The sequence below is a fragment of the Ischnura elegans genome, chromosome 2 (genome assembly GCF_921293095.1).
Source record: "Ischnura elegans chromosome 2, ioIscEleg1.1, whole genome shotgun sequence".
NCBI lineage: Eukaryota > Metazoa > Arthropoda > Insecta > Odonata > Coenagrionidae > Ischnura > Ischnura elegans.
In genome coordinates, this window is record NC_060247.1 from 100,082,502 (window position 1) to 100,103,367 (window position 20,866).

At 36.5% G+C, this 20,866-nt stretch overlaps 1 protein-coding gene across 2 annotated transcripts in view; it reads left to right on the plus strand.

Annotated features, from left to right (window-relative positions):
- Positions 1-20,866, plus strand: part of LOC124154237 (nascent polypeptide-associated complex subunit alpha, muscle-specific form-like) — a 107,631-nt gene that overhangs the window by 39,052 nt on the left and 47,713 nt on the right. For both annotated transcript variants that reach the window (XM_046527834.1, XM_046527835.1), the window contains exons 7-8: positions 251-306; positions 2,645-2,714. In XM_046527834.1, coding sequence (XP_046383790.1) covers positions 251-306; positions 2,645-2,714 — 126 coding nt within the window. The remainder of the gene's footprint in view (positions 1-250; positions 307-2,644; positions 2,715-20,866) is intronic.

A 20,866-nucleotide genomic window follows, 5' to 3' on the forward strand; every position in this document is an offset into this window, starting at 1 on the left:
AAATATTCCCTCGCGCACAAGGCAGCAAATAACTCTGCATCACCAGGGGGACACTGTAAATATATCTCTTCCCCCAAACCCCCAAAAAAGGTCACCGCATCGACCGACCTGGAAAATGACGAAATGACACCACGCTAAAAAAAAGAGTGCTCATGCAGGCATTTAAAGGCAATTGAAAATACTTATTATTAATGGAAATTAAAATAAAGAAATACATACGTCATTATATCTCCATATTTTCTCTTTGCAGGTAGAAGTTTCATGTCCAATCTCAAAGCTTCGTTATTCCGGTCTTCAACGTCGAAGGTGAGTTTAATGACAGGCCGAGTTTAACATCATCTATATTTTCTTCAGAATGTGTTTGAATTTGAGTGGTCATTTAAATCTTATGAAAAATGTTAAAAAATATATTTATATAATGTTTTAATCTCGATTTATTATTAGGTAGCCTCCATTTTTACAGTATCAATAAGCCCTAACTTGTTATTATCCTTGAATTACCCTTATATTATTTTGTGGACATGGTATTGCCTGAACTCTTAGGGACTAAATATTAACAACCTTTTACGCGGACAAGGCACGTATACTATTACCTTTTTTTAGATTGAGAGTGCTTTTTTTACTTTGCGATCTGCATCAGCTGTTCTCTTTCTCAGGAAGATGCCACAGCAGACTCTAAAAGGGGGCTGAGGAGCAAACCCCGCGGCATGAATCATGTCATGTGTTTCTTGTAGGCACGTAATTCACCATTTTCCCAGACCGCACTTTTCTTATTCTGCGATAACCTAAGGGAACAATGACTTTCAACGTAGGCTATGTAATCGTGATGAAGTGCTCTCACATTATCAAAAGGAGTTTCTGAGGAGCTAACACAATTCACAAGCCGCTCGTTGAGATAATCGGTGCTGACGGAATAAAGCGCAGGTATATTTAAAGTCAGCGGCATGTTAATAAACTTATCATATGAAGACTCTCTTTTTCTCGTATTTTTAAATTGATATATTTTGGTTTTTTGTGAAGTCTACGGTATTTTACCTACTTTTCAACATTTTTTGGAGACGAAAGTTTTGTAAAATAGTCGTAAAAACATTTTTTTAATTTCCATAAGTATTAGGTATCCGAACCAGGTTTCGATGAAATTTATGTCATTCCAATGTAAAAATATTTATTTGTAAATGATCTCACCTGGATCGTCCACATAAGAATTGGGTGAGCCGAAGGGAAGGGAGCCGAAGTGCCTTAATTGTGGCTCATGCTGGTGCTATTATTAAGTAGGTATGACTAGGGTTATTTGGCAAGGGTTGGTTATCTGGAGACATGTTAAAAAGATATTACCAAAAGAACATCACGTTAGAAACATCATCATCATCACTGGTCAACAATCCTAGGATTGGTTTGACGCAGCTCTCCACTCAGTTCTCCTATCAGCTAATCTTTTCACACCTACGTATTTCTTCTCTTTCACATCTCTCTTTACTTGTTACATATATTTTGTTCGGGGTCTTCCTTTTCCATTCTTGCCTTCCACCTGTCCTTCGACGATTGTCTTCATCAGGCCATCATGTCTCAAGATGTGGCCTATAAGGTTGTTCCGTCTTCTTATTAAGGTTTTCATGAGGCTTCTCTTCTCTCCTACCCTTCTTAGGACTTCCTCGTTACTAACTCGGTCGATCCATTTGATTTTCATCATTCTTCTGTAGCACCACATTTCAAAGGCCTCTATCCTTGCTTTCTCCGCTGCGGTCATTGTCCATGCCTCACTTCCGTATAGGAGCATACTCCAGATGTAGGTTCTTATAAATTGTTTCTTTACTTCCATATTTAAGTCTCCCGCTGTAAGCAGGTCTCTCTTTTGGTGGAATGCTCTCTTCGCCTGGGCTATTATGCTGATAATTTCTTTCTTGCTTCTCCCGTCACTAGTTATCTTGCTTCCCAAATAACAGAATTCATCCACCTCTATCAGTTTTTGCCTCCCTATTTTAATGTTGGTCTTGACTTCTTCTCTTCTGCTGCATACTAAGATCTTGGTTTTCTTCGTGCTTATTTTCAGTTGATATCTACTCATTACCCTACCCATATTAACCAGAATATTTTTCAAATCCTTCTCTGTTTCTGTTATAACGGCTATGTCATCGGCAAATCTTAGCATGCTAATTTTTTCTCCATGGATAACCACCATATTAGAAACACCATGTTAGAAACACCACGATGAATTTCATGCAATGGATTAATTTTTCCTTATCTCTTCTGGCGTCCTCTGGCTAGAAAGACAACACAAGAGTCCACACCAACCAACTCAAACCCCCGTAGGTAACGTGAGGATCTTTCCTATGTACTCATGACCATTAAATCATAGCTCTGTCCCGCGAAAAACTCATTTTTATTGAATGCAACGAGTACAAAGACCCTAAAAGAGAGCACAAAAGTACATAAACCACAAGAATAATTAAAATTTTAAGAATAAGATAAAAAGATAAAGATAAGAAAATAAGATAAAAATTCACTAATAAAAATACAAAGTATACTTGAGAAAAAATAAATTTGTTTTCAACATAAATTAAATCGGTCGTGTAAATCATAGTATTAAAAATCTGGTAAATAATGAATAGGTGTTCTATTTGTGTTTTCTTTCCATTTCCTGCAGTCCCCTGATGGCCACCAGCCTAGAGAAAAAAGGAATTATTTTAAAGGAAGATCGAGCTCTCCGGGTAAAGGTAGGGTCACCTCATTAAATACTAAAACATTTTGGGTCAGCAGGTGAGTCAAAAAACATCCTGCCTTGTTCAACTCCAATTTCACTTAATTTATTTAACTTCGTTTCTTTAATTTCGTTTTTTTAGTTTTTCATGGTATTAATTTATATGTTAATGTATGTTTTTCCAGGTAGATATTTTAGATAGTTTATTGTTTGTTTGAAAGAACTTTGCCTTGTGCTGTTGATAAAAATAAGAAAACTGTTGAATTGATAGTTTAAGAGAGAAGAGGTGCAAGAAAAGAGGGCCAATGTCAAATTGAGATTTCAAGAAAGTTTTTATTATTTGAGGGATCCCAACGCCGCAATGCGCAGATGTTTTCTTCTCTTGCGTGAGAGAAATCGATCATGAGATTATCCTAAAGTTTATTACTCGATTGAAGGAATGTGGAATTACGATTATTGTTGACCTTATTACATTTATTTTTATGAAACTTGTCCTGGTTTTTATCCATTCTTGGAAGAACTGGAAAAATCGTCAAGGTTTTCCCTGTAACTTCTTCTTTTCTGCAAATATTCGCTTCCCTACGAGGCTCATATGATCCGTAAACCATCTATATTTTTCATTGATTTTTTCTGATGAGTAATTTTAATTATATACTTAAGGGATTTTTGGCTTAGGTAATAGCGTATTGAAACAAGAATCTTGTAATTTCTTTTATTTTATGACTATACTAGCTGACCCGGCGAACTTCGTACCGCCTAACAATCAATGAACTTACAGTTTACTTACACCATTTATAAATCAGGAGCGGCTGTATCGTTTTTAATCATGTTTAATTTATTATAATAAAATAAGGGTACAAATTCAATAAAACTACGTAAATGAGTACCAAAATTGCTTGTCAGAAAGACATTTTCTTTATTGAATCTACATAGGGTGAATCGGAGCACGTTAACGCGGATTTTTTCAACAAATTTTCTTACGTTTTAGCTTAAGAAATTTTGGGCATTGTGGTTTAATAAAGCAGTTCATGAAATAAAAATTATACGCATTCAGTTGTTGGCTATTTGCGTTATTAGCTGTAAAAAAATGTTTTTAGGTCCAAGTCTGTTGCATACACTTGGCCCATTCAGGGGGCAGGTTGACACGACCCCAGACCGACGCTTGACTGATGCTCAAAATCGTGCAAGAAAAGCCACTATGAAGCAGCATTCGCATTAAATGACTTAAGGCGCGCCAGTTTTAGTATCTCTGTTTGGAAAAAATGCACTGCGTAAACGTACTGCATGCGTAAACGCACCACGGTGAGCCCTACACATTCGGGTTTAATGTCTTGCGTCAAGCACCTTCTGAGAAACAACAGTTTTTGTTTTGTTATCAGGCGCAAGATGAAGCGGATGAAGCTAAATAAATATAGCGAAGCAAAGCAGTGACGCAGCGAGGGGAGGTTTTGGGGGATAACCCCCCCCCCCCAAGAGCTTAGAGAATTTTTTTATGAAAGATTTTGTTATTAATATTAGGGGTACGGATGAATAACAAACAAAACATATTTAATTATTCACACAGCCGCAAAACCCACTATTTTGAACCATTTATCTCAAAAAATGTCTGAGGGAAGTGCCCCCACACTTCCCGCTTACCTTAGCGAGTTTTCTATACCCTACAGACCCGTGGTATTAGCTGCGCCCAAAACCCCCTATCCTAGCTACGCACTTGAAGCGAAGGATGAAATACAGAGGATGGTTTATCGACTCGTGAACATAGCACGCTAAATTGACCATGAGAAAATCATGGGTTTTCATTAGCATATGAGCACAAACAACACAAAAACTGAAAGAATGACCATGCGATTTTTTAATCGTTATCACGAATGCAACACGAATTGTAAATTGAATACGTTTTAGCTCAAAAGGGCATATGAGTTGAGATCATGGAATCTACGGAATGAGGACTTCCTAACCTTTGAATTTTCCTTTGAGTAAAGTTGCGTGAATCACATTCATCACCATTTTTTTTTAATGATCAAACACGTTCCGTTGGATAGTTATGGTTGGTTTAGGCTTCGAAAGATCATGAGCACAGAAACTACATTTTTCTGTAAATCGTGCCTTGGTAAGCCAGGTACGTCCAAGGACTTAAAATATTCAGATAGATAGTTGGTGATTTCGTCTTCGTTTGTTACACATTTAAAAGATTCGAATCCATGCAGAGTACGAACTATTTGAATTTACCTCGTTTTAGTCATCCACATCTTCGTTCTTGCTCGCTAAATCAACCATCTTTGATTCTTTTGGTGATCAATCATATTCTGGAACTCTTTGTTGATGAGCAAACTACTCGATTCCTCGACAGGAACACGGACATTACCGTTTGTCAACAATTGCTTGGAGATTTGTTTACAAACACGGTAGTGAAGTGTCAACGCTGGGCCACGGTTGGGCTTACAATCAGCTCGAATTAAATTTTAAAAATGTAATTTCAATTTAATTAATATTTTGAATATATTTAGTAATTAAAATGTTATATTGTTACTAAATTCAGTTATTTAAGTGGTAAAAACAAAACAAATTATTTAATTTGTAGTTTTGACCGACTTATCAATTGTTGTGTTACTATAACTCCTGAATGCATGTCCATAGGAAAGAGATGAATTTTTTTTGTGAAATCATCCTTTTTTTAATAGCCTATATGTTAACCCCGCCTGTGACGAATCCAAAGAACCAAATCTCATTGAAATCGGTGCAGCCGTTCTCGAGTTATAAGTGTTCTAACTAACACGATTTTCGACTTTCTTTTATAAATATAGATTATACAAATAATAGGTATTCTTTTGAGCATGATTTGATGCTGGAACTATGTAGTTCTAATCTTGTTTATGCCGACTTGAGCAATATAAGTGAATTTTTAGTGTTTGAGGAAACACTTTCGTACCGTTCTCTCGTTCATATTTCTTCTCTTTCCATTGCATCTTAGTATAAGCATCATCAAAATGATTACCATGATTAAGTGAACTGTAACCGCCTTTTTCTACGGTTTTCGAATTAAAAAATATCTCGCGCTATATATTAGTAATTTGTTTGGCACCATTTTAAACAAACGGACCCAAAAAAAAGATTATTCAAAGTTTGTAATTCAGTGAACCGTTGATTAAGCTAGGAAATGCGTGCGACAAGTTGGACCATATCTCTTCCTTATAACCTAATATATACTATCTAAATCCGTAAGGCTGCTTTTAAAGAATGTTTTCCCTCTATAGAAATGTAAAAATAAATGTTTGAATTTAAGGAAGGAAAACTGCGGAAATCTGCGGAATGGCATAATAGGAATTCTTCTAAATTGGGTACCAGATTCGTGCGAGCGAAGTTGGATATTGTATGTGGCCTTGATAAAGCTTAACATCTCCGCATATCTATGTATCGCTATCGCAAAGATCGCGAGAGTTAGAAATTAATTCCGGAAGTTCTCCGTCGATTTCATTTAATATATTAGGGGCCCGGTTAATCAATAGTGTCGCGGCAGACGAAGGCAACGGGAGATACCCTTAAAAGGCTTAATAACCTCACCCGCACCACATGTGTTTATCATTTCCTGCCCATCCGTTACGCTGAACCTCTTTTTCAAGATTTTTCGTCCCCGGCACTATTTGTGGAGCTCAAGTAGTTAAGAAGGATGACTCAAAATGTGGACTTCATTCTACTTGATAATTTCAGAACCAAAAGAATTATCTTGATCTTTTCACGAAATGACCCTTAGTCATGATATGAATAAGTATATTCAAATCAGTACGTGAGTAAGAATTCAAGCACTACATATTTGATTTTATTTCAAGAAGTTTTTTTGTATTTTTTCCATGGCCTTTGATTTTTGTTCTCTGGGTCATTAAACCATCTTCTATCAAGCGGGAAACTAGGGTGTTATACCTATCGCGTAATTCTGGGTGCAATGGAATGGTAATTATGATTTTTTTCCTGACTAAGGTCTCTTCTATGAAATATTGTCAGTAATTTATTCTTATGCTCTATTTTCTTGAATGAAAAATTAAAATATCGGAACAGAGGTTTTTTCAAGAGGAGAGTACATTGCAATCGTTTTGCAAGTTTCAAGATCCACATCAATAATCTAGTATGATAAAAACCACCCTTTAGTTGGTTTATTGCTGGACCAATTTTTTATACAAGGTTGTGACTGACCTTTATTTGACGACGTCAAAAGCATATGACTTACTCCATTGAAATGCTATTATTTGGGTTTTCATTAGTAAAAAATAAATCCCATTAATGAAGGTCATTACTCATTTCGAATTTCTCCAATCATCTTAAAATGTTTAGGTAAATTAGTTAAGATATTTTTCAAGAGCTAGCTGAATCTCAAATATGAAAACTTTTTAAACGAAATTCTGATTTTTACTTTCCCCTTTCATCAACTCACTCAATCAATATACGAAAATACATTATTTTACAGCTTCATATTATGATGGTTTTTATTCTAGTAAACAATTAAATTTCTACTAATATTGATGTAGGCTGGGGATTGAGAAACTTTTTATTGGATACTACTTAATTGTCCATTAATCTCGACTGATGGATGATGCTACAATTGTCATATGTCAGTACTATTTCTGAGGTAAAAGACTACGACATATTAAAATTCATGATACCTTTCTTAGAAAAATAGAGGGTAAGCATCAAAAAATACATTTTGGTGGTATTAAGAATTTATAGGCTTCGTATTGATCTCTAAAACAAATTTTTTATGCACACAATTAGCAATATTTTTTTCTCTATGTGTATCTCATATCTCCCCACTTTTTGCATGCGGTTAGACATCCTTTCTGAACGTTTAATCGGATAAAAATTTGTTAAAATGCCTGTTCAATATTGTTATCGAAGTTTTATTTATCTGTGCCATTGAATTTTGTGATTCGCCATAATTAGGTCACGTTATATTCGGTGGTCTATCAATGTCAGCTGAGGCCATAAAAGCGGTGCCAATTAGATCGCATGCCATAAAAATAATTTTCGGCTGGATGAGCTGCGCTGCGTTTTCAGAAAAAAAGATAATATCGTACGATTAGTAATTCCAGGCGACCTCTTGAAAATGATATTTTATCACTATTATTAAGTTCACATATTTCCACTTTTCACAATAACGGATGATCACATCAGATAAAATCAATAAAATTCCATGAAGAGCAGATTAATTGGAAAAAAATTTTAAAAACAACATTTTTAGGACTTGATTTATTGCCTTCCACGTCCATCAACTCACTCAATCAATACACGGAAATACATTATTTGTAAGTGCCATATGTTCATGGTTGTTATTTTAGTATTTAGTTAAAATCTATTTTCATTGCTGTAGGCTGGGGAGGGGGAAACTTTTTATCGAATACCATTTCATTGCCCATCAACCTAGAATTATGAATGCCGATAAAATAAAAAATGCCGATGATAAAAAAAAAGCCTAGTTACTGCCTTATAAATTAATGCCGAACTCATTTCGGAGTTCAAAACATTGAGTGAGCAATCATTTTTGCTCCCAGTTGTGCCATTACAGTAGCAGAAAATTTATCAGTCTCTTTTAATGCTGAAAAGAATACGGCATAAAGACGGCCTGCATAAAGACGTCTTATATAATTTCTGCAAATGTCTCTTATTTTATTTGCATTAATAACGAGATCTCGTAATTAGCACAACGATTTTAATTGCAATAAGCCTTAAGTAGACAGCATTGCGATATTTATTGTATTAGATGTTCACTGTTTAGTTTATGAGCCAATTTATTTAAGCCGTGTTAGTCCCTGGATCTGTATAATTTCGTTACCGAAGTAATTGGACTAATTGCAATTCCCGATTATCTTGTGAATTCCAAATTTCCATGAAATATTATATCTGTTTGGCTTATAAGGACAGATAATTACCATTAGGTACTCACTATCCACTCGGCATAGGGAGATTCAAAAGAAGTGCATTGACATTTTTGTTTTCTGTGACACATGATTTTGACTTACCACAAAAAGGGTTATTACACAAATTTGACGTTTTAAACCGTGCTAAGAAGTTTTTATCTTATTCTTTATTTTATGACTGAAATATAGACAAATATTTATAATGCTGCATTTGAAAACGCAGTGAGAAACCAGGCAGTGAGTTGAATAATGAATTCACAATTATCTTGTGATGTCACGAAATAAAAATTCTGTATCATTAGTTTCACGCCAAAAACTCCTGCCACTTAAAAGGTTTACAGGTTTTTTTGCTAATTAGGTGTAACCATCACATGAATATCGATGCCTGGACGATCCGTAGCTAAATCGGGGTCTTGCGGGCGGCTCGCCGACACTTGTTTGAAAGTTTGAGAGGACCTGCAGTGGAAAATATTATTCGAACTGTCTCAACCGTCGCACCCCACTCTTAGCTTCTGGCGGTAAAGCCCATAAGATAATGGGGGGATCTCCACCCGGTCCTTTTTCGTCAGCTGTCCACGTCAGTTACCCCTCAGTCAAGTTATTTTTTTGCACCGAGCATCGCTGATGTTATTTTTTTTTACTCCTTTGAGTCGGAGGACGGTGTCTGAGGAGCATTTATACGCCGTTGGCCGCCCTAATGCATGTGTTTCCCAACGAAAGGGTGGAATGTAGGAGGGGTGAGATGAGGGCAGCGCAGAGAAATAATCTGGGGTGTCATCTCCTACACAGTAGTTGCGTCTTCCCAAACCCCTTCCCAACAATCCTTAAGTGCCTCTGCCACCGTTCTGCAGCGCCCTCGGTGTTCACAGTCAGCCGGTTACCCTGTGCGCACTTTGACTGTTTTTTTCCTCTAAAAGGACTAACTTAGGGTGAGTTCTTATTGCGAGCATTGCGAACTGCGTCTGGCAAGACCACTTACGCAATCGTCTGCAACCCGGGTGTACTGGCGATCTTGTACAGTGTCTTCAGTTCGGAGTTTTGATCCGTGAGAGCCAGTCCTCCGAAGCTGCTCACCGGTTCTCATCTCGATAAACTGGCATCATCACTGCTTCATCGCAAAGGCCTCGTTCCGTGCACTCAGTGAATGGTTTACCTTGTGCTCAGTTCGGACCCTGGTCTGAAGGGGGCTTGTTCTCCAAAACTGCTCCCCGGTTCACTGTTCTTCGCTTTGTCACCGTCACTGTTTCATCGCCAAGGACTCGTGCAGTGCTCAACGCATGGTTCATCCTTTTGCTTCGTTCGAAAGTTTGATCTACGGGAACTTTTCCTCTAAATCTGCTCTACGGTTCTCCGTTCCTTGCATCTTTACTGTTCCATCACGAAGAAGAAACGTTCGCGAGCTGTTCCTCATTTTCCTTCGATGAGTTGGAGGATCAAGGGCGCCGTCGTCTCTGGACAGCCGTCGTTGGAGTTACATGAGCTGCTCCTCTTGCTGCTTCTACCTGCGTCTTGCCGGGCCGCTCGTCACCAACTTAGTCCAGCGTCTCGGGGCGGAAGTTGTGGACGTGGGCATCGCGATGAAGGAACGCCTTCTCTTCCCTGTCCGGAGATTTCTCTCCCGGCATGATGAGAGCGTCCCGACCGAGTCTCCGACCCCAGGTATTCTTCTGCAATAAGGAGGAAGGTTCGCTCACCAGCACCTTTTTTTCTCGGCGCAGCTAGATTTTCGGGTTGTCCTCCGCGTTTATTCATTTTTGTGACGACAGTTTCCCTCAGGCATTCATCTGCAATAAGGAATTAGGGGGCGTCCATTACTTACGTGAGGTGATTGTGGCAATTTTTGGACACCCATTTAGTGAGATATCGTAAGGTTTGGCTCGACCTCCTCCCTCTAATGTCACGTGATATTGTTCTATGCTTCATTTCGTTGGATTTATTAAAAAAAAACAATTTGTTTTATTATATTTATTCAATATTGGTTGAGACTAGTATTTAAGATTACTAAGTTCGTCGTCTAGAATCGCATTTTATATTGTTCATTGCAGAAATCTCCAGGAATTCATAATTCGAATATTGCTCATCATTTAGGGGTGAGGTATATATTAATAGTAATATTACCTCTGGAGTGAGTGGCTTGAAAAGTATAATTATGGAATAGTTTCCACTACTTTCTCAATACTGTAAATAAACCCAAGAGGAAATCATCGATTAAGATTAGAAATAAATTACGTAATACTTGCCAGGACCATTCCTCTCCCCCATGTGAGATTAGGTGAGAATCGGCTTGACCCCCTCACCCCCCCACCCCCTCCTAAACGCCTCACGTAATTAATCGATGCCTCCTAATAGGCTCTGTCGCAAACGCGTTCGTTTCTTGGCGCAGCAAGGTTTCCGGGTGATCCTCCGAGTCGATTAATCTTCGTGACGACAGTTTCGCCGGCGTTGCAGCAGGATTGTAGGCTCGGATGCAAGATTTTTGCTGTCGTTAAACGGGCGGGAAACCTTGCTGTGCCTACTACACCACTCCGCGGAAATCTACATCAGAACTTTTTCTGGCATCAAATTCCCTTCTCCTTTGAAAAACCTGAAAACTCAGGGAATTCCATCGTGACTTGAAAGTCATAGAATGTTATTGTACAGTGACATTTCCTCTTCCTTTTACGTATTAGTATATATTTGATACTTTAACGTAAGCGAGAATATAGCTAGACATATCTCAAGTTTCTTTTGTGAAGGAATTATTATTCATTCGCGAGGTTAGGTTTTTGTCGCGAAAATTAATCGAATACTTGACAGCATTCCAATATTTTGCTACTATACTAGCTATTAAAAGACGCAATGATTTATTATTTTACGTAATTTTATTTTAGGTTGAATTTTTTCACAGTGCCTAATTGTTCTTTAACATCTGTCAAGATGTGTGTATTTCGTAAATTGAAGCAAGGATACAGTCTGAAAATTAGTGAAAGTAGTCAAGAGAGTCAAGAAAAAAATCAGATTAATATTTGAATGGTGGTAACCTTGATTGCACAAATGAAACACTCTCTCGATCCAATTCGATGCATCAGCGTCACATTCCGGTCAAAAACTGCGTAACCACCTTTCACATGCCATTGAACAAGAGGTCAAAGAGAACACTGTTGGGGGTGATTTCGTGGGAGGGGTGACTTATTACTGAAATACTATGGAGAGGATGGGAACTTGTAGGGAAACCCACTTTTTTTACAAGGCAAACTCGGGATTAACGGCTATTCTCTAAAATCCCGAGCTACTCTGAAGAATTTCGTTCCTACTCATTTGTCTAATGAAACATCCTAACGTTAAAAACACTCTGAAAATTGAAACAGTTTGACATAAAAATCGCTGAGTAGTGACTTCAGAGTTACCTACATATACGGTTCTATTTGTTACGTTTCCATCATATATAGAACTTCAACTTATTTAGCAATTTTAACTTTTTTCTAATGCGCGATGATCTGAATTGAAGAAATTTCTGAATCAATAACAGGGAATGAGGAGTAAATACATCGATTCTTAAACTTTGTTTTCAGCAAATATTTGAGAACGTTCAATTTCCTTTAACATAGAATTATTTTTCTTCGGCGTCTCAGCAGTACAATTTTCCGTAAACACTGATTGAGGTCAAATTTTAGGTGGTAGAAACTAGGTAGTGAACGGTTACTTCCGGAAAGGTTTATCTTAATTTGGATAGTCCTCCCCCACATCTTGTGTATCTTTATTCCAAAACCGGTCAGAATTTTTTAAAAGTATATCTTGGAAGTAACAAAATGTCTGTTATTGATAATTTGTAATGAGGAAACACTGATTTGACTTTGAAAATGGTGTGAAACGTTGAATTTGGGGAGGCTTAGCCTTGTCGTTACGAAGAAAATATATTTTTTCTGCATGAAACAGCTGTCTGTACAGTTTTACGTATAATTTGTCAACAAGCCCTAGTTTCCGTTAAAAAACTACCTTAAATGGCGATATTGCATAACTATCAAATTATGTGTAGAGGAATGAGGAGCGAAAGTACGCATCTAACAAACAATTATAAAAAATATGCATTCAGGTTCAAACAACTTTTATTTTTTACGCAATTTCTTCACTGTTACATTAACTATAATGCATAAGTTCCTTTTCTGCAGAAAAATAAAGAACTGCCGTTAATTTGTCAATGTGTAAGAGAAAAACAAATATAAATCTTACCCCTCACGTGGTGCAAGTGTCTTACCCTTACGGGGCAAGTCATAATCACAGTTTTCACGTATGAACTTTCCCTTTCCAGAATATGTGGCACAAGGTTCTTTCCTCCATATTTTACATTCACAACACATTATCCAATCAACAATTTGTGGATCTGAGTTCAATTTTCCACGACATCCACAGTTTTCCGGGGGACTGAATTTTGCCATTTTCGCCACTAAGCACCGAAATCATTTACCTTGTTTTTATATTTATTCACGTTTGGTTTCTGGGTGTAGGAGGAACTCGTTAGAAGTTCAGAGTTTTGCTTTGAGTTATTAAGCTCCTTACTCTCCATTGCTCCTCCTCAGTGCTCTCCAAAATTTGTTGTCCTAATGCTTTCTGATCGGTTTTTCCATTATAGTTCCGCATTTTCATTCAATAGAATTATCAACAATATACGTGTGATATTTATAGCTGAAACTTGAGATCATAGAAAAATATATGGTATAAATTGGGCAGAAGTCGGTGCCCGCGGAGTGTCCGCATGAGGACACTTACCCCAGGACTCAATCCAACGGCACTTGAAACACCCAAAATATCATAATACTATCACATGGTGAGCGGCGAACTAGCTAACTGCATGAATTTTCGAGGCAAAGAATGAACATATAGAAACACTAGACAAACATAGTAATTAAATAAACGCCCAAAGAATAGATAAAAATTACGCGGTCCTGCAATTTAGACAAACGTTTGAATGGTGAATGATGAAAAATACGAGGAAAATGACAAACTTACGTTCTGTCGTTCGTTGTCTTCCATTAAACGCACCCCTGTACTACATTCGGTCACGTTAATGAAACCGATTGTAAACTATAAGTGTCATCATCCCGTCATTTATAGAACTATTTTGGAAAAGGAATCTTGCCCCATTCAGACTCATGCCCCTCACTACCCTATTCCTGTCTAATCTAAAATATCCAAGTAACAATCACATATGGCGGTGATATTCAAGGGACACATTATAGGCGTTAAAGGAGTCAAAGGCATTTGTATTCTGAATGATATAGTCAATTAAATATTTCTTCAATTTATTACTCTATGAAACCTTACTGAAAGGTAATAATTGATCTCTAACATTATGAGTACAGTAGATCACATGAATTAGGGAAAGTCATTAAACTATTATTTTCTAAGACAACAAAAAATTGACTTTGCCAACGACTGGCAAATTAAATGGGGAGTACTCAGTCCTTATTAGGTAAAAAAATGTACACCTTATAACAGTTACAAAAGAATAGATGAGAAAATTTCTTTGCGTTCAGTAATCAAAATAATCTCGGTGTTTAAGCTTTCCAATTTGAAAAAAAAATTATTTGAGCAGTTATTTATTAGCCTGTTTCTAGTAGAATAAGTGGATGTTGTGCATTTTTAGAAGGGTTTACTCTGCATTTAAATCTCTTGAGTATTTTCGCCAGGAGGACTTGGCGAAATTGACCCTTTGACCGCGCATCTGCTGCGTTGGTCTAGGCCGTCAGGTTTGCAACCGGATAATATGCTTGGTCTCAGCTGTGACGATGCCTCGAGTTAAATCAATATGGCTGCGCGCGTTGGTGCGATGATATTATGCTTGTCCATATTGCATTTTAAAGAAATAATCCACGAACCCTTTATTTCTGTCTATAGTTAGTACAAATTTTCGAGAATGTTTGACCCAATTCCGAATTTTGTTTTGCTACCCGAAGGGTAATGCACCAACATGTATTCCATATTAAGGTTGTCATAGACTTACTGCCTTCATATTCACTGCCTATTTTTTACTTGGAATTTATATTGCGATTTTCCTCAGAGCCGATGACAACACTATGAATGATGAATCAACAAATTACGAGTAAGCTTTCCCTTACCTATGTTCAATTCTCTATCCTTCTTTCGACTTATGTTGATTGACTTTTTCGAGTTCGCACAATATTTATGTTATTAACTCTTAAACTACAATTTTTCAAACTTAAACAAATATTTTTATTTCCTCATTCATTCATACAAAAATGAACGAATGAGCATTTACAAATTCCGACTCATCTAGACAGCGAAGTGAAAAATAGTGGTCACTAATTCGGTCAATACGTCATCCAGAGAATTGCTGTTTGGATAGGTGAGGGCAGAGGTTAGCTCTGCCTAAGCCAAGAAATTCATACGTTCAGGTTAGGGGACTGCTTCTTTACCTTGAATATCTCACTCGGTGAGTTTTGGTTGACGGTGTCTAAAGGCCACGCCCAAGATTGGAACCCGGTACCATTACATTATATTTATTAGTCAAACGCTCTACTTACTAGGCCACCGCGCTATCTAAGAATAAGTTTTTGACCTTCAAAATTTTCCTATTTTTACGGGTTGAACCTGATGGAATCTTGTTATATTACGACAGTCAGTATTTGTCATCCACTGAAATCCATTTTTCCTCGGATTTTGAACAGAATTTTCACGGAATCGGTTTTCCGTCATGAAATCCGAAACACCTTCGTACATCTGAGAAGGAGCTCGATGTATATATAAAAAGAATATGATTAAAATGTGTTAGAGGGCGTTTCCTTCCTAATTCAAGTATTAATGCCTGTGTACACGATGCATTAAAATGTACGAATTAATGCGTGATTGCGTGAACGATTTTTGTCAATTGGAACGGAACATGTACAAATGAATAAATCAAATTTGACATAAATATTATAGGTAGAGTAATGTAAACTCTATGAAATTAGAGCAGGTGCTACTTTCTGTCCAAACATCCGCACAAGTTGGATGGTTACGCAGTGCATTTTGATATTCATTCTCGCGTTCTTGCATTTATTCATTAGCTTGCACGAGCTAATGCACTGTGTCAACAGGTCTTTGGAAAGTACATTTTTATGAAATTATTTTATTTTATATGAATTCTAGGGAAACATTTTCTTTAATTGTGTGGAATGTCAGTGAGAAATCAGTTTTTTATGCTCATATGTGATATCTTGGATCTATCCAATCTAAATAATGAACATTTTTACGACTATCATGAAATGTAATATAGATTTGAAACTATGAAGGAATGGCAGTAAATAACATTTTATGGGAAAAGTTTTATCTTGTATTTGTAAAATATGGTAACATGGCCAGCGGAAAAGCACTTTATCCTCTGATAATAGATATAGGTCCTATCTTAATAGCCCATCAATCGAATTATTACCGACTTTTTTGTCAGGGAAGTGAATTGGAAATAAAATTACTACCCAATCTCATAATCTACCACTATGTCAAATTAAGTGGTTCTCGCGACTTCTATCACATTGCAGCTTGCGGGGAGAATACTTCTTTTCCCAGTCCATCATTTACATTGGCCTCTTTTGCTTCCATTGCACTATCTTCCATCATGTTTGTTTCTATCATTTCTTTTACTCATTTATAAACTCTGTGAAGGGCATGTATGGCACTTCATTAATCTTGACATTAAATCTCCTTACTTTATACTCTATGAAACTTATGTTAATGCTCAAGTCCCATTTATTACTCTAAAATTTTTAGCCATAAGCATTAGTGCCAATAATAGGTATCTCGTATGGACCCGACCTTACGATTTGTACAGTACTTTTATCATCCTTTGCTAACGTTATAAAATGTTTTCATTTTTGCCTAATAAATACAAATTTATTTATACTCTCAGCATTTCTGTTTGCATTATTGTCTGAGATCTAGTCGGGTGGTTTTTCGAATCCGTTTTTTATTACCATGATTTCACAAGACGTTCCAATTTTTTTAATTTTAATTACCCCTTTTGCATTTGTATATGATTTTTTAATTGCTCCTTCTTTAGCGATTAGTCTCATCATTGTCGTTTCCAATCAATGAGTTTTGCTTGAACTTTTGAAAACAGCCAAGTTCCGATTTTGAATGATTTTACCCTAGTTTACCATTCATCTATCATTCGTGATACACTTATTCCTTCCACATTTGGCCAAAATAAAAATACTTCTACACTGGCTGTTAATTATTATCTCGCTTTTTAATAAAACCTCAATCAAACGTTGCATTTTTTCACAGTCCGCAGCCCATGTGAACAGTGTTGTTAAGTATTAGGTTTTCTTAATTACTATTGGAATATCTCAAGTGGATGTAATGTCTTATTCACTTTTAATATGACCATTTAAAATGAATTTATGCCCTCCTTTGATGATATCCTCATGTAAATTTTTTCCGTTCTTGCAGCTTGCCTATACTTAAAGGAAACATTCGACATTTTTATTCCCCTACGGTTGTTAGCTTATTTTATATTAAGGCTCATTGATATTTCAGCGAACTTCGGTTTTTACATGGAATATCTAAATTATATAATAATAATATATCTTTAGAATGCGCCTCGGACCCCTTTGTTTATGCTCTATAATTTACTTCTGAATAGGTTTAACGAACATCTATCTATCGCTAATAGCGCTCCCTCTCAGGCTCAAAATTGCAGTTTACTTCACCTCTGAGTTTAAGAGATGAGGTAGCTATATTTATAGTTTCTCTTTCACTCATTGACCAATTGTTTATATTTTGAGATAATCTCTTTGAATCCTTGGTGTCTCAACAAAATGTTGAGGGCAATTCGTATCGATTACAATACCAAAAAAAGTTTATAAAATCCCTACAACCTAACAGATAGTGTACCAATCGAAATGTACGCTATTTGTGTAAAGTTTAAAGGTTAAGCCTATTTATGTTTTCAGCCATTAATCGTCCAATTATATGTCTCTGGAATTGATGTGCTTTGAAGTGCAATTGACTTGCGGTAGAATGCCATTCGGTTGGAAATTTCTATCAAGTCATTCAAATAAAATTTCTATGGACTGAAATCGACAAGTCATAGACATGAATAATTTCGTTAATGAGGTAGTAAAATTTAATAGCCTCGTTCACCCGTCCTTTTTTAAGCGAGCTTGGCCATAAAATGAAATTATTTTTGATTTTTTTCTTCGCGTTTCCGATAAAAAGTTGGACTTCAATAGCGCAGGCTAAACTCCATCTTGCCACAATGCATTGGTATAGAAATCATCCATATTTTTTAATAAATATATGTATATCAGCTAATAGTTTCAAAAAATGCTAGCCCTTATAAAGTTCTCTCTTTGTGATGTTAGGTACTTCGGTTATAAGTAAGATAACCATTCTTTTTTAAATCTTGTATGTTTTTATGTAAATGACTGTTCTAGATTATTAAGTACGTAAAGTAATTAAGTATGTAAATGAGAGTAATCCAGAAAATCTTGTTTTACTGTACTAAAGTCGATACTACGATTATTAGTGATTATTGGTTTCCGTGCCTACCAATTTTTTATTAGCTTAAGTATACTGGAGTGAGGAGATTCTTTCAATTTTCTTAAATATTGTTATCATATTATGCTCTTTTGGCATAATTTTTTCTTTCAATTATTTCAGAGAACACCTACCAAAGCCTCACCGTGACTTCAAGCCAAGTATTCACTATTGTTTTCACTTTTCAGTATTTTATTTTAATTCTCATGGATGTGGCAGATTTACATACACGAAAGCAAAAGTAGACGACTAACCATGAACATTAGTCATTGTGCATTTCCGACGCCTGAGGTACTTTATCATGTATATAACGCATTTTGAACCCTGATCATTAATTTGCGAACATTAATTTGCTATTTAGCTAAATATTCCTTAGTGAGGTTTCCAGTTTACTTAACTAATTTTCGCTCTTCTCTTTTCTGTTTTTGTTAAAACCACGTAATTATTCCGTTTGTAATTCATATATATACTTTTAAACATGAACTAATGTAACCATGAGAGGTCATAGAAATTAGCGGATTTTAATTGAATTTCCTGAAATAGGTATATTGCGAGAATCTCAAGGTTTTAGCATCATTAGATACCGGAAGTAAGAAGTGTTATTTTAAAAATTTAAATAAGCGAATTTCGTCTTCTTATTTTTCGTTCGTTTTGTCGGGTCTGACTTTACCGAGGTCTTCCATGAAAAACCTATGGAATCGATCAATGCTTTTGCATCTGAATTCCAGAAATCCCGCTGCTCGCCTCTTTCCCATAAACCCCTCATAATCTTCCAGCTGATCCTCCGACTTGAAATTTTAAACATCTGTCCGAAATTATTCCAGCGAGGCTCGCGGCGGTGTTCCCCTGGGAGAAAATATATGGCGCTCCTCGGAGGCTTACCATTATTATTTTTTTTGTTCGCGAAAGGAGAGAAGCGAAGAGTCTTTACGAGCTGAAGTCTTCCGTGGTCATTCAGAGCGTGGAGCGAGAAGTGGGGTCCTTAAATGGCTTCCCAGTGTTGCTCTGATTGTGTCTCGTCGTCTAGGAGACGAAGGAAGACTCACTTGGTGCGTTCCTTCCGAGCTCAAGGTTATTCAGTCCCAAAGCTGATGTCCTCTTTTGCCATGCATTCGTCTGGAAGTCAGGATCGCTGCAAGCCATAATCTATCATCCGTAACCCGCTAATGCCCATTGGCAACCTGAGTTACCAAAATGTTTGCTCGTTTTTGAAAACTTCTTTCTCCTCCAATATGCGTCTTACACCACCAATTATTTACTTTCTATGCTCTCTACTTTCTCCTTTGTCGAACAACGTCGGCATTTTATCCTGCCATTAAACCTAACCGCATTTATGAGGTATGTTAAAACCGCATAATTATTCCGTTTGCAATTCATATACTTTTAAACATGAACAAATGTAACCATGGGATCACAACACACACACATTCAAGACACAAGAAAGAGCACAGAAGTGGTCATTCCCGGGCTTGATATTGAAGTGTTAGCTCGTGCCTCTCATGATATATTCTGCATATTTCTGAATGTGCATACGTTTAATGCCACTGAGAAAAAGTTGTGCCGTTCGTGTATTGGACTTTTCTGGCAACGGAAGTTGCCTGCAAATAAAACAATGTTCCACTCACATCATATTTTTTAAATTATTTTTCCCGAAATGAGGTGACTATGGAGAGAAGCATTCTAATTTTTTATACAAATTGTAAAGAAATTTCTCTGGTCTTTAATGGTTTAAACATAAGTAAGTTTATTGACTTTAGAGATACGCCTCATTCAGCCCATCAAGCGATTGATTGCCCATATCTTCATTTGCTCCGTACATGGAGCTGTAATTGTAAGAGGCTCAATAGCGTTTTCTGAGAGCTTCATTGCTCTTTGGATTCATCAAATTTGTAGTAGCTTAGAATTTCCGCAAATAGCATTTTAAGTACAATTTATTTTAAAAAATATTCCTAACCAATATTGTAACGAAACTTACAAACTATGCCTATAGAGTGGGCATAAAATTTTTATTTTGCCTAAATCAAAGTCGTGTGAGCATAAATCGTTTTACTGGACACGGAGATTTCACCGTTTGCGGAAATTCGATACCTACATCAGTATTCAGTTTTCTTTTTCTCGTGGTTTCTGGGATTAACTGCCGTAAATGGGATTCCTGAGGTAAATCAAGCCAAATTTTACACGCTGAAGATGATTTTTTTTAATCATTTCCCTCGTGGAAGCCGGAAGCGATATTTGCCTAAATGGAATTCTAAAAAGTTCTATATAAAGGTTTTATTGTATATGTTAACGCGTTTATGTAAACGCGTTCACTGGATAATGTTTTCAAATAAATTTGCCGGATTAAATTCATCTAAGTTGGTATTATTCTTCGAGCATGAAGGTAGTAAAGGTCTAAACTTGCACTAGTAAAATCTCGAAGTATATAAAATGACGAGAACTAAGCATAAAAGAACCAAACTAAGCAAAGAAAATCTGAGATTTAACTCCCTTTCGAAGCCATTAACCGCATATCCATCTGCTTCAAAGTGTATCAGACGCTACTATTGTTCTTGAGTCGTCGATAAATTAATCTGAGTGTTGTTCTAAATCAAAAGGTCAAGCAGTGGCGATAAAATGAGTATGATACACTTAAATGGGTTCAAGGACTTTCGAGCAGAAGGCATAGAAAGTAATTGTCTTCGCGTCTTGAAGTGATTTACTTAACACATATTTTCCTAGTCTCAAATTCGCTTAGCCTTGATTTATTGAA